Raw genomic sequence first — 14,971 nt, forward strand, 5'->3', positions numbered from 1 at the left:
AGCTCGCTTGGAGTTTGCAAAAAAGCACCTAAAGGACTCTCAGACTGTGAGAAACAAGATTCTGTTGGCTTTCATGCGTCTTTCACTGAGGAGAGGCTTCCATCTTGCCACTCTGCCATAAAGCTCAGATCGGTGGAGTGTTGCAGTGATGGTTGTCCTTCTGGAAGTTTCTCCCATCTCCACACAGGATCTCTGGAGCTCAGCCAGAGTGACCATCGGGTTCTTGGTCACTTCTCTTACCAAGGCCCTTCTCCCCCGATTGCTCAGTTTGGCCGGGCGACCAGCTCAAGGAAGAGTCCTGGTTGTTCCAAACTTCTTCCATTTAAGAATTATGGAGGCCACTGTGCTCTTGGGAAACTTCAATGCAGCAGAATTTTTTTGTAGGCTTCCCCAGATCTGTTCCTCGACACAATCCTGTCTCTGAGCTCTGCAGGCAGTTCCTTCGACCTCATGGCTTGGTTTTTGCTCTGATATGCATTGTCAGCTGTGCGACCTTATATAGACAGGTGTGTGCATTTCCAAATCATGTCCAATCAATTGAATTTACCACAGGTGGACTCCAATTAAGGTGTAGAAACATCTCATCGATGATCAAGAGAAATGGGAGGCACCTGAGCTAAATTTAAAGTGTCACAGCAAAGGGTCTGAATACTTTTGTCAATGTGATATTTCAGTTTTTTCTTTGTAATAAATTTTCAAAACTTTCTAAAATCCTGTTTTCTCTTTGTCATTATGGGATATTGAGTGTAGATTGATAAGGGGAAAAATGAATTTAAACGATTTCAGCATAAGGCTGCAACATAACAAAATGTGAAAAAAGTGAAGGGGTCTGAATACTTTCTGAATGCACTGTACCTCCTGTGGCCGACCTCACAAGAAGTTGCAAATCATTGTAACCATTAAAGATGTAGTAACACTGTCCTCTGTACACCGTTTATTTGTAAGAATTGTCTTTAGAACATTTTATGCAATTTTCTGACACCATCAGAAACCACATGGGAATGCACAAACATCCGCTGTGGGGAACAGCGTCTCCCTGTCAGTAACTGCCACTGCTCCGATGACTGCCAGAAGAATGGTGACTGCTGCACAAACTACTTGCCAGCATGCCAAGGTACATCTGGATTAACACTTTTGTCAGGATATTGTGTTGGGCTGGATATGAAGCTTCCTTACACTTGGAACAACCTTGATAATTGTATGAAAAATGGCAGAATCTGTGCTGCTCCTCCCTGCCTTTTCCATCATTTTTCCTGTACAAATTTCCTCCCGTCTCCTTCCCTTTTTCTTCCCTACTTCTCTCCACCACCTTTTACGTCTTATTTCTTCCATCTCCTCTCCATCTTCCCTTCATTTCCTCCGTCTTTTGCCCTTTCGCTATTCCTTTCACCTTAATTAATGTATATATTTCATTTTTACCCCCATGGACTGTTATGCGGTGGAGTGACATTGACAATAAGATACTCCAATGGCTCAGCGTCTCAAACAGCCTCTGGCATTCTGGCCTCGCATCGGCCTTCTCATGGCTGGTGGTTTCACTGATCGGTGTAGAGGTGAAGGCAAATCAATGGTGTCTTAAAACCATTTGAATCTGGCAGATGGGACTCGTTACCATTGGAGGGCAGCCCATCTAGAATAAGATATCTGAATCCAATTCCGCCGCTGCCTTGCTGTTCAGGTGCTGTTCAGGTTTTGAAACCAAAGGCTAAGAATTTAATGCCATAAAGGCAGGAATATTTTTGGAGGAGGTGGCCTTTGCTGTCATTAACTCATTGGCCAAACGTGGGCAAGGTGTACTACCCCATTTTGGCCTCCCGAACAGAGTTAGGTGAAGCCATCATGGGAGCAGGTGGTGGATGGGGGTGGCCATGCAGGCAGCTGGCACATATTGACAGTAATGGGTGCATGGCCGTGACGCTAGGCAGAACATTGAGTACAATGGCTAGGATCACATGTCCAGTACTGTATTTAAACTACCTGGATGAAGGTAACTTCTGTACATGACAAGAAAACAATCTTGATCAGAAATCTAAGAGATAAAGCTCTGGTGCTGGATGATGAGTCTCCCCGGTTTGGAAGCACGCAAATGGCTACTGAGGAAGAGAAAAGTGTTTTGCTTCTGGAAGCAGTGCAGGATAGGAATATTTAGAGAAAAATGAATGTCACCAGAAGTCGGCCAAGACTTAACGGAACTACAGAACTATATTTCATTTTGGACATCTGCAACCATTATTCAGAGGTTTATGGTGTAAACAAGGTGGTGGAATAAACAAGGGAATTGAGGAACAGGAAACGTGGAGAGAAGGAAATGTAGTAACCTGCAAAAAAGAAGGTTTGGTTAGAAAGGGTTAATGGGAGTAATAACGATTGTGGGTGAGGATGGAGGATTGCATGAAAAGGTGGTGCACTACCTTCTTGAAAACTGGAGTGAATAATGGGATGACAGCCTTTTTAACCTGATTCCTCATCCGGGAGAAGCAAGTAACAAAAGAGTTGAGATGTGGAGTCATCCTGGCTTATGGAAAAAATAAATGTATATACAAAGTCAAGGCTCTATTGGTGGCCCAAGAAGGGTCATGACATATGGTGAGGTTTAGAAGTTCCAGATACTGAACCTCTTCCAATGGCTGATCATGGAAATATATAGGTGTGTTATTTTGACTATCCATCTGAAGCGGCAGGGTGGCTCGATGAGATCTCCTTTTTTTGTACAGGAATAGACTTGTTTTATTTACCAGGCTAGCATTAATCATTTCCAAATCAGTAGTGTTTGATGCAGTTGCCATCTGCCTATGACTGAGATGGTGCACAGTATGACACAATGTGGAGTCATCTACAAAACTAATAAGTGTTTTTTTCGAACAGTGGAGACGTCGTTTATCCATATGAGAGCAAGATTGGACCAAATCTGCCTTGGAGCACTCCAGCATCCACAGGAGGAAGAGTGGAGAAGGTTCTGTTGATAGCAACGTGTTGAGAGGGTTCTATTGATAGCAGCGTGTTGAGAGGGTTCTGTTGATAGCAGCGTGTTGGCTGCCTGAGTGGAGGGGAAGCCGAGAGCTTGACAATATTTGTCCAGGGAGACGGTCCTAATCTCCTCATTGATATTTTGGACCTCAAACGATTGCTTACAGAGGAGGAGTAGCAGCATGTCCATGTTTGAGTCACCAGGACGGAATCCAACCTGAAGTTGAACAATCAGACCGTTTGTGAATGGGAAAACTTGACATCACTAGAGATACTATGTCATCAGCAGTGACTTTCTGGCCTGTAATTGAGTGGATTTGTTTTTGAACCCTACTTGTCTACGGGAGTGATGTTTGCTGTCTGTCATATAAATTTAGGTATTTACTATATATTACCTTCTGAACTTGTTTTTGGCTAAAAACTGATGACCCTTCCCTTTTCTCAGGTGACATATGATTGACATGACCTCTGCATGATTCATGTCTATTTTTTGTCTTTGTATGCCCGACAGCCAAAAGCTCATGGGTTGATGAAGAATGTGAAATCATCGAAGCTGCTGAATGTCCAAATGGGTAAAAAAAAAAACACTTACTGGAGAATATATTGACGTTTGACACAGTTTTCTCAATATATCACCACTATCAGGATACATTATGAATGCATTGTAACAATGTTTTGTAAAGGTGTTTTTCTTTCATCATAATTTCACAGACGCTAGAAATGCTGAATATACACAAGAAAAAGAGTAAAGTGGAATAGGATTCCCCAGCAGGAAATATTCATCACTTGTCCCTTTCGTATATCCTCCTTGGTCAAGCTGTTCAGTACACTGACAGAACATTTTTTTCATTGAAATTTCCTCCTTTACCATCAACCACAACACTCTGGCCCACAGCTATCAGGGACGCCTCTCTGCGGTGGTGGTACCTCTTTAACGCAAGTCGGGGACCAAATCTTTCCCATTTTTCCCTGCTGCCCAGATTCATCAGGGCAGCGTGGTAACGGTCAGAGAGCCGATCGATTCCCATGGACCGGCCCTTTCCCTCTTGTCTCTGTCTCTGTCTAACTCTCTCTCTCTCTCTCTCTCTAATTTTGTTGTGGCCCTGACTTTATAAATACAGGGGTACACCATTCTGGACGTGGGGGATATCTGGGTTGCTTCTGGAAGATCAATTGGCTGTCTCCGTACCGTGGGCTTTTTTGAGAGAAATGTCCTGGGCTATACAATAACAACAACAACCCTCGGCTCACAGGTTCAGGATACTGATCATTTAAACATAGCAAGAAGATATGTGGTGGAGAATGAGAGGTGCATCTTGCCCAACCCTTCCTTGCCCCCACCTTCCTCAACCTCAAAAGTACATGCACACAAAAGCTTGCATTTCGGTACCTATCACTGTTAATTATGAATATTTTTGGTAATTATTTTTACCCAGATGGAAGCTCATGGAAGAGTCAGTTTGCAAGGGGTATAGAGTCTATGTATAGGGATATAGAGTATAGGGGTATAGGGGTATAGAGTCATTAACTTACTCTATACTATAGACTAAGTTACTAACAGTGGGGCAGCAGGCAAAAGTTGGGCATGAAAAGCAAGACAATGAACGAAGGGGAGAAAAGAAGAGAAAGGAGGGAGGGGAATAATGCAACATGTAAGTAAGAGGGTTTGGTTAAGGTTGGTTAATACTGGTAATAATTGCAGGTAAGGATGGAGGATCAAATAAGATGGTGGTGCGATGAATGCATAAAGCTCTGGCGGGAAGGTTGGGATAGAACAGGCTCTGAAAGATGGTTCGACATACAGGAAAAGGTGGAAACAGATGGAAAGGTGGCAGCCCAACCAGTTGATTATATGCTTATGTGGGCTTATAGATCCAACCATGCTAAACCTTTTCCTAAAGAATTAGAAAATTATATTAACTAGTGAGGTCCTCATGCTACGCACAGGTGGGAGGCCAGAAGCAAACAGACAATACAGAAACGGCGAATGCTAAAGCATGAAACCAATAAATTCCACATTCCTGTAGCACCTTCAGTCGCACGTCAGACATGGACAGCAAGTTCATGAAGGACTTCAATGAAAAACATACCCGTTGGCAAACAAACGGGTACGTTTGTTCCATACCCAGTCAATGGCGAATCTGCATATGGCGATCCACGAATTCACGTTTAGAAAGTAGAAACCGTCATGGCATTTCGTCCTTCACTTGACCGCGATATCTCTTTTTTCATTCCAAACAGCATAACTCCAATCACAAATGAAATACCATTAATATAAAAAAATTAACTTTTAACAACATTCGTGACACAAACAAATATTTAAATCCTGATGTGAAGTTCCGTACGGTTGGGTGAATACAATTACGAATTCAAAATCGTAATTGTATTCACTCAATTCCAATCATCAATTGATACTTTAACAAAACAATTAACACAATTAACGTTTAACGATTTAACATTACGATTGAATGACGGTTGTATATGGATATTATCAAACCCGCGCATTTCCGTCATCTGTCCACTTCCGTATTCGCGGCAGGATCATAATTATCATCAAAATCTAAACAGTATTAGTAGAATTTCAATAAAAGCCACATCACTGTTCATATCGGTAAATATTATTCCATCGTGTTTGGAAAAACTGGAAAATTGGAAAATTGGAAAACTTGGAAAACTTGGAAAAACAATATAGCCTATTTTACTCCTAGGGGTCCCAGGAATACCCACCCAAAATATCGTTGAGATCGGTTGAGCCATTTTTGCGGTACCTTTGAACGGACAGACGGACATTTGGTGAATTATAGTAAGATGGACAGATTATAACGGATTTTCTAGATGGAAAGGCTCTTGACCTGCGATAATGATATCCAACCCAAAATCACGACATGGAATATTCAATCGATGATGTCAACAGCAGCTGACCTTCATATCGAGAGAATTACAGTGGCTGCACAATTAAGGGGACTGTTTATTCTCTGGCTCCTGCTTCCAGCATGTTAAGTCCCCACAAAGATAATCAACCTCATCTAAATACTCCATGACAATACGGAAAGCTGTTTTTGTGTGAAGACTGAGCTTTCAAATGCATTCATGTTTGATGGAGGTTTATGCCAGGAAGATCTAGATCAAGCATTATTCCTTCCAATAATGGTAGGTGACCTGCCTTCCAGGCAGGTGACCATGACTATGGGGTTCATCTTCATCCAAACTACACTTGCACATTAATGGACTTTGTAGATGATGTGGTCCTTCTTGCACAGGCAGTTGTTATGCTTGTCTCGCCTACACTCCAGGATTTAAACCACTACTTATCTATGCTGAGCCTACTAGTCAACTGGAAGAAGACAAATATCAAATATCGAGGGCAAGAAAACCTTCCTTCTCCAATCAATATATTGGCTGCTCTGTGGACACAGTCAAAGACTGAAAATCTTGGTTCTTGCATTTCCTCATCAGGCAATTACATGCCAGGACTAAGGAGACACTCACTTTGCCATCAAACAGTCCGCATTGGCATCACTTTCCATTATCTGAACAACACCAATCAACACAGAATTTAAGGTCAGACTCTATAGCACACTGATAACATCGATCTTTGCCTGCGACTCTGAAACCAAGAACCAGACTGACCATAAATGCCCGCATTAGTGCCTTCAATCTAAAACCTTTGCAATGAATCCTTCACATCCAATGGCAAGATTACATCACCAACTAGAAGGGTGCTCAGTAGAGCGCATACCCATAGTGGAAAATTAAACACCCAGACCAGGAATGGAACCCAGGTCCTCTGGTGAACCATACCAGAGCCTGGGTTTGCTTCCTGGTCTGGGTGTGTCATTTTCCCACATGTATCAATTTAATTATTTATAATCCTGTTCATTAATGTAATTGCATCACTACGTCCCCAGTGGTGTCTATGATAGAGGACATGGATTTGTCCCCCAATTGGAGGAAGGTCCTCTCGTGTTCAGGCCGTTGGTGCTCCTATGGTTGGCAGCGAGTGCCCCGGAAGCATCGACGGAAATAGAGTGGCAATCATATTGTGGGAAAACTGCATACTCAGTCCAGGCCACACAGATAGCTCAGATGGCAGAGCACTTGTGTGGTTCACCAGAGGACCTGGGTTCGATTCTTGGTCTGGGCATGCAATTTTCCCACATTTGTGAATCTAAAGTTACTGCTCACAGCTTTTCACTAAATTTAATGAAATGTTAATTCGTCGTGATCATTTTGAATCCTTGATACTAAATTCAGAAATGTTCTCATTGTCTTGCAGGTTTGATCAGCAACCATTGATCTTAATTTCTCTGGATGGTTTTCGTGCAGAATATATGAAAACGTGGTACAGCCTCATACCACACCTGAATAAACTGCGTATGTCAGATATTCACATCACTGGAAACACTTCAACACAATACTATAATGATAGCTTGTTCATTGACTTTTGATTGTTTGCTAACTTCAGCATCACAGGGAATGTGTGTTTCTTTGTTTTTTTAAAATAATATACTCCTGTCCACTTAAATGTGAACGAACAATTTTTGGAAGAAAGTATGCATGGCATTTCTTTTTGGCTAGAAGAGGCTGGAAATGCTGTAAGTGGGAGAACTGCTGCTGCTGATGGTATGGTTGGTGGGGTCAAGCAGAAAAAACGTTGTTACAGAGGGGAAAACATTTTATATATATATATATATATATATATATATATATATATATATATATATATATATATATATATATATATATATATTGTGAGAAACCCCGGTGAAACCACCTGTTCTCACCCAGATTTGGTGCCCCGCCCACCGCGTGACGTGACCTCCTTTGAGCCTCACGCGATTGGTGGAGGGTCAGAGAGCGCGGTCGCCATCTTATGCGACGCACACGGCTCGAAGGCTCCGAGTGGGAAATATCAAAAAGGGTTTTCCTTGAAGCCTCCGGACAGCCGAGTTGGGCTGGTCGAATACCGTTCTGTATTTTACGAGCGAGTAACTCCAGAAGAGAACGAGTGATTCCCGGCTTCGTGTTGGAGCTACTGGCCGACCGTTCCTGGCGGCCTTGTGCGGTATTCCATCCTGGTATCCTCCGAGTCCCGGAGCCCGTCGATTGGAGCCGCGAGTGATCTTACCTGCGTCCTGTTGGAGCGTCTGTTGCCGACAGTTCCTGCCGGCTTGTGCAGCATATTCCCTTTTGTTACCTTTCATGGTTTTTGTGATCGAGCCAATAAATAATCGTGCCTTACCCCTAGAAGGCCGATTAAAACACAATTGTGTTTATTGCGTCTCTTTTGGTTCACTACGTGGATTACTTGAAGCCCGGACATTTACGTCCGTATTCCGTGCTGGGATACATTCCACAGACGGGATCGCGACAAATGGGTTGCTCGTCCTAGGATCATTCAAGTAAGAGCCATTCGATTGAGACGGGAATTCTGCAGTGGACGACATCTTCTGGCATCTGTTCATCGCCTTCTCACCAGCGGACGCCGTCTTGGAGGAACTTTCTCGCCGTAGGACGCTGTCTTGGGCAGAGAAGTGAATAGCCTCGGATCCCTCCAAACAACCGACAAAGAATAAGCGAATAGCCTCGGATCCCTCCAAACAACCGAAAAAAAAAAAAAAAAAAACGTGAGTATTTGTACGTGGTATTTTTCTCATTGGCAATTTGATGTGCGGGTGATATTGCGTAGTTGTGTCGTATTTCCCCAACAGAGCGTTGTGTTTGAGCGTTGTGTTTGAGGTTGTGTTTTGTGCCTGGTCGTATGATAACTCGTAGCCAAGCTATGTCGACCAGGGAAGTGAGAGTTCAACCTGATCATGTTGACAGTCACGTGGGTGGCGAGGTGAGCGACGCAAGCAGCCTTGACCCGGTCACTCAACCCGAGATGTTAGGAAGCGATCCCATCATGACTAAATGCATGCGTTCGCCCTTCTGGACCGGGCTGACTCCGGTTCAACAACTTGACATGTATAACAGGGAGAATGACAGGGCAGAGGCAGAGCGTGCGGCAGCAGCAGAGAGAGAGCGTGCAGCAGCAGAGGGAGAGCGTGCGGCAGCAGAGAGAGAGCATGCGGCAGCAGAGAGAGAGCGTGCGGCAGCAGCAGAGGGAGAGCGTGCGGCAGCAGAGAGAGAGCATGCGGCAGCAGAAGCTGAACGCGTCAGAGAGCATGAGTTGCGAATGTTGACTGAACGACTGCGGGCAGAGGGGTCTGCTGCAAGAGTCCCGGAAACTGTTCATGTTCGTTTGCCGGACTGGACGGGAGACACGAAGCCAGAAGCGTATCTGGAGATGGCGGAGAAGTTGTTGGCTGCCGGTGGCATTGATGAGAGCTTGTGGGTCGGCCATCTTGTGAGCCATCTATCTGAGAAGGCGAGGGAGGTATATGCGAGGATGGCAACCGAGGACGCAAACAAATACAGGGCATTGAAGGCCGAGATTTTGAACGCCTATGCGGTGTCCACATGTATTTATAGGAGAAATTTTTTCAGCTGGACTCGTGAGTCCAGTCAAACCTATGAGGAACATTCGCGGGCCTTGTTGGAACAGCTGCAGAGATGGTTCAAGGGGAGCAAGGTTGAGTTACCTCAAGCGGTTGCGGAACTCCTGGTGCGTTACCGTATCGATCAACAGCTTCCGCCTGACTTAGCATTGTTTCTTGTCGACAAAGACACTGTTTCCTTGGCAGACTGCGTCAACCTTATTGATAAACATGTTTTGGCGTGCAAAATGCTGCAAGTCACGCAGCCGCGTCGTAAGACGGAGGAGTCTGCGATCAAGACCGCCCCCCGTCTGCCCGGCGGCTGGATCGAGGGGAGGGGTTCTCCGATGCCCTCCACTGGTGGCGGTCGCGAGCCGCAGACCAGGGCAGGGCCCTGGTGCGATTTCTGCAAACGCGTGGGGCACGGTGAAAACCGCTGCTTCTCTAATCCCGCTAGTCCGGCCTACCGAGGCAACCCTCCTGTTAAGTCGGAGGGAGATCAGTGGAGCTCATCCGCCGGGCCCTCGCACACGACGGTGGCATCGGTGACCGAGGTCACTGCCACCGAGGCTAATTCCATTCATCCACTGTACCAGGATTATTCAGGGACAGCCTTAGTGGGTGGCCCTGATTCGATGCTGAAGTTTGAGGCCCAATACCTTCGGGATACTGGGGCGACACGGTGTGTTCTCCGGGCGGGGGTAGTTCCGGCCTCTCAGATGCGTTATACCGGCGAGTATACCCTCCTTCGGGGCATTGACCGGGTTATTGGCCGGTATCCCCTTGCCCTCCTCGAGGTCCGGAGTGACATTTTTAAGGGTCCAGTGACCTGTGTGGTGGTACCCTACTACCCGATACCCGGGGTCTCCTTGCTGATTGGCAATGATGCCATGGCCAGGGAGGAGTCATTGACTCTGACCTGTGGGGGGGTCACTAGATCCCAGAGTAAACAGGCGGAGAGAGTGGCGGAGTCAGACATATCTTCACTCTGGCCCGAGGAGCCTAGCGCCTCGACTCCAGTTCCCGACGGTGACGTTGCGTCAGCTGAAGTCCACCCGAGCCTCCCGTCAAGCCACCCTCAGGTGCCGTGCTCCTCAGGGACCGCTCCCGCCATGTCGCGATTCAGCAGGAACGCTAATGCTAAGGTATATGTGGGAAACCTGGGCAATGGAGCAGCGAAAGCCGAGCTAGGGAGGGTCTTCGAACATTACGGACCACTCCGCAACGTATGGGTTGCTCGAAACCCACCTGGATTTGCAGTTGTTGAGTTTGAAGAGCCACGAGATGCTGAAGATTCGGTCAGAGCCCTTGATGGAAGGTTAATTTGCGGATCGCGTGTGTGCGTCGAGATGTCGAATGGCATGTCGCGGCGGCCTCGTTTCAGACGCCCTTTGGTCCGCAGGCCTTTCGACCCGAACGATCGATGTTACCAGTGCGGTGAAAGGGGTCATTACGCATATGACTGTTGTTCTCGACACCGGAGGAGTACCCGCCGCTCTAGGTCTCGGCCCGTTTCCTTCCTGTCAACGCTTCCCCCAACTTGAGTTTGGCCCCCTTGCCTCTCTATTGTGCTTTGTGTGAAGTGTAACTCTTGTAGGGTAGATATTAATGTGGTGTATGGTGTTAAAATTTGTGTGTGAAAAAAAAAAAAACCAAACTGGTTCATTGTAATGCCTGTTAATTGCCTGTGCGTTAATAATTGCGTTATTGTTGCGCTATTGCGTTGCGTTGTATTGTTGCGTTGTTGCGTTATTGTTGTTAATAAGTGTTAATAATTGTTAATTGCGTTAATTGCCTGTTAGCGATTACCGCCATCATCTTGCCATGTGATTTGCACCTACTACAAATACTGGTTTTAAAAACGCCGTCTATTCGACGGGGTTTTTACTTAGGGGGGGAGGACTGTGAGAAACCCCGGTGAAACCACCTGTTCTCACCCAGATTTGGTGCCCCGCCCACCGCGTGACGTGACCTCCTTTGAGCCTCACGCGATTGGTGGAGGGTCAGAGAGCGCGGTCGCCATCTTATGCGACGCACACGGCTCGAAGGCTCCGAGTGGGAAATATCAAAAAGGGTTTTCCTTGAAGCCTCCGGACAGCCGAGTTGGGCTGGTCGAATACCGTTCTGTATTTTACGAGCGAGTAACTCCAGAAGAGAACGAGTGATTCCCGGCTTCGTGTTGGAGCTACTGGCCGACCGTTCCTGGCGGCCTTGTGCGGTATTCCATCCTGGTATCCTCCGAGTCCCGGAGCCCGTCGATTGGAGCCGCGAGTGATCTTACCTGCGTCCTGTTGGAGCGTCTGTTGCCGACAGTTCCTGCCGGCTTGTGCAGCATATTCCCTTTTGTTACCTTTCATGGTTTTTGTGATCGAGCCAATAAATAATCGTGCCTTACCCCTAGAAGGCCGATTAAAACACAATTGTGTTTATTGCGTCTCTTTTGGTTCACTACGTGGATTACTTGAAGCCCGGACATTTACGTCCGTATTCCGTGCTGGGATACATTCCACAGACGGGATCGCGACAATATATATCCAAATATATGTTCAGTTCTCCAGCTTTCAATGAGTGCAAGTAATGACGTCACTGCCAGTTCACCACTGATGGTATGAAATCGCATAGTGACTGGTATATATATATATATATATATATATACATATATATGTGCCAATGGTGTACAAGTTTAAATAGTTAAATGGTGTACAAGTTAATACAATATGGCTGCCATGTGACCTATGACATCAGAGTTAGCAATAAAGTATTCCCCAGGAGTTTAAATAATAAGATTGAAGAGCTTTAGGAGGAGTACGATACACAGTAGTTGCTTGGTGTAACGAGAACGACATACGTAGAGAGCATAGTCTCGTGTGGTGCATTCATTCTGAACGAAAATAGCATTGATAACTGAACACACCACTATTATATGGCCCACTGCTGTTAAGGCCTATATACCTGTATCATGCATGCACCCTATTATGTCACATCGTTACTTAGCATGGGTTATGAACGTCATAAATGTAATTCTTCACTCACATCTGGTCAAAGAGCAGATACATTATGTTACAGATTTTTTGGATAACGATCGATTCAACCAAATTGTGGCTGGAATACCACTTCACTGATGATGACAACGTTATCATCCTATATACATAATGGGCATTTGATGACATATGCCAAGTTTCAATTTTTTTCATTGAGCAGTTTCAGAGAATATGACGTCCAATATTTTCTCTTCAATCAAATATGGCTGCCATACCATGTCACCTATTACATCAGAGTTAGCTAAAAAAAATATTATCCATGCGGAGTCTCTCCTATGTTTAAAGTAAGTGGTTGCACAAGCGGTTGCAAAGAAACAATTTTAAAGCGAAAATATATAGGCGTGGGCACTTAGACAGACAACAGGGGCGTTGTTATAGTCTCGCACTCCCTTCGGGTATCAACAAAATAATGAAGGGTGCAGTGACTCATTAATTTTTCTTTACATTTTGCTAATATTTGTAAAAGAGCAAACGTGTGAACACTTATCCAATCAGTGGCATCCTTCCAGAGAACCAATCAACGTGGCGGACACTGCAAGGTGGACATACACGGAGAGCTCGTGTGATCACACGTTTGGAGATCGATGTGTACTTTTCCTTGCAAGACCTTCATTTTCATTCACGAGTCACTCAACATGTCAATATTCCACAGTGAGTTTTATTCTACATCATCAAGACCATTGAGCGAAGTGGATTTCATCTGTTTGGCTGAACAGCTGTGACGACGCCGAACGAATCTCCTCTTCTGCTTGTCATCTTCGACACCATCTTAACGCAACGGCATCTTCGACACCAATAAACCCTTTCTTCTTCACCTATCGCGGGAGAGATGAAATAATGAGTAATCATCAACCAGACTCCATTTACACACGTCGTTGCATTTTAAATGTGAGCGAGATTTATTTTGTTGTGGTTTAAGCACCACCATCACACTGAGCACAATTAAAGGAACCATCACTACAATTCAATTGGTGACCCTGACGTGATTCTGATCGGACGTGATTGGACATGAGTGATTCATAATACATATCCCATCATGTCAAATGAAAGCCTGGTGTTGGCTTAGCGGTTAGGGTGCCGGCTTGGGATCCTGGGTTTGAATCCCGGTCGATCGCTGAATTAACGCCAGGGGGGTTGACCCAGCCTGTCATCGTTCTGAGGTCGGCAAATTGAGTACCGGTTCACTGGTAATTCCCTGTGTGTCGCAAGAGGCGACTAACAAGGTTGGCGGCAGGAAGGGCATCTGGCCATAAAACATTGCTTCAAAAAGGGGACCACGGTGCCCGAAAAAGGCCAACCCCGCACTGCGGGGAACATGGCCTCTAAAGGTGGTTCTTCATGTCAAATGAACGTCATCCTTTCGTCGCACCTCCTGTCACAGCTGGTAGCTTGAAGCTACCTCCATTTTGGGCAAATGACCGCATCATATGGTTCACTCAAGTTGATGCACAGTTTCTCATCTGAAACAAGAGGCAAAATTTGCATCTGTCGTGGCTTCTCTTCAACCAGATATAGCACAAGAGGTGCAAGACATTTGGCTGTCATATGACAGTGACAAGGCAAAGCTCGTTCGCCGCAAAAACGCTTGCATCAACCTCTTTATTCGCAGGAGCTGGGGATTGTAAGCCCTCTCAATTGCTAAGAAGGATGCGACAATTATTTGGTGACAATAACCCAAATGATAACACACTCATCACAGCTTTTTCTCCAACGATTGCCAATCAATGCTCAGCGTATCCTTGTTTCAATCGACGATTTGGTGAATATCGAACAACTTGCCGATATAGCTGACAAGATCATCAAAGTCGCCACCCCACCCACTTCCTCCATTGGTGCGGTCGCATCGCAGCTAGTCGGTGACGCATCTGCACCAGCTACATCCGACATGCAATGACTTAAGACCCAAATGGACCAGCTGACCTCCCAAGTGCAGGCTTTTACATGTCATCTTCAAGAGGAGTGTGGTTGTGAAAGGACCTACGGCAACATGGTGGAAACTGACGCACAACAATGTCGTAGTCCTTGTGTAAAGCAACCTACACGGGGTGCTTGTTGGTATCGTTGTCAATTTGGAGAGAATGCACACGAGTAGGTTCAGCCATGCAGTTTTCACAGTCTGTTTCGCAGTCGGGAAACGCCACGGCTTGCAATTAACAGGGACGAGTAAATCTGGCGACAAACAACGATGTCGCTTATTTTTCATCAGTGACGGGAACAACGGTACCCGATTTTTAGTTGACACTGGAGTTGAGGTCAGGATTTTACCTCCAGTGGTTAGGGACAAATGTAAACCAACTGCATTTACTCTCCAAAATGTCAACAATTCCTCCATTTCCACTTCTGGTGAACAATCGATAACTCTCAATCTTGGCCTGAGGCGTGTTTACCGATAGATTTGTATTCCTTTTATCAGACCAGAGTCTTATCATTTCCAGATCAGTGAAGAGAGTGAAGTAGCTGGTGTCTGTCCAGCAGTTGGATAGA

General features: G+C 45.5%; 1 protein-coding gene across 2 annotated transcripts in view; it reads left to right on the top strand.

The window, feature by feature from the left end:
- Nucleotides 1-14,971, top strand: part of LOC137423099 (venom phosphodiesterase CdcPDE) — a 134,212-nt gene that overhangs the window by 42,057 nt on the left and 77,184 nt on the right. For both annotated transcript variants that reach the window (XM_068109908.2, XM_068109909.2), the window contains exons 4-6: nt 989-1,114; nt 3,479-3,539; nt 7,244-7,341. In XM_068109908.2, coding sequence (XP_067966009.1) covers nt 989-1,114; nt 3,479-3,539; nt 7,244-7,341 — 285 coding nt within the window. The remainder of the gene's footprint in view (nt 1-988; nt 1,115-3,478; nt 3,540-7,243; nt 7,342-14,971) is intronic.

This window comes from Myxine glutinosa, chromosome 3 (assembly GCF_964187855.1).
Source record: "Myxine glutinosa chromosome 3, kmMyxGlut1.1, whole genome shotgun sequence".
NCBI classification, from domain to species: Eukaryota; Metazoa; Chordata; class Myxini; order Myxiniformes; family Myxinidae; genus Myxine; species Myxine glutinosa.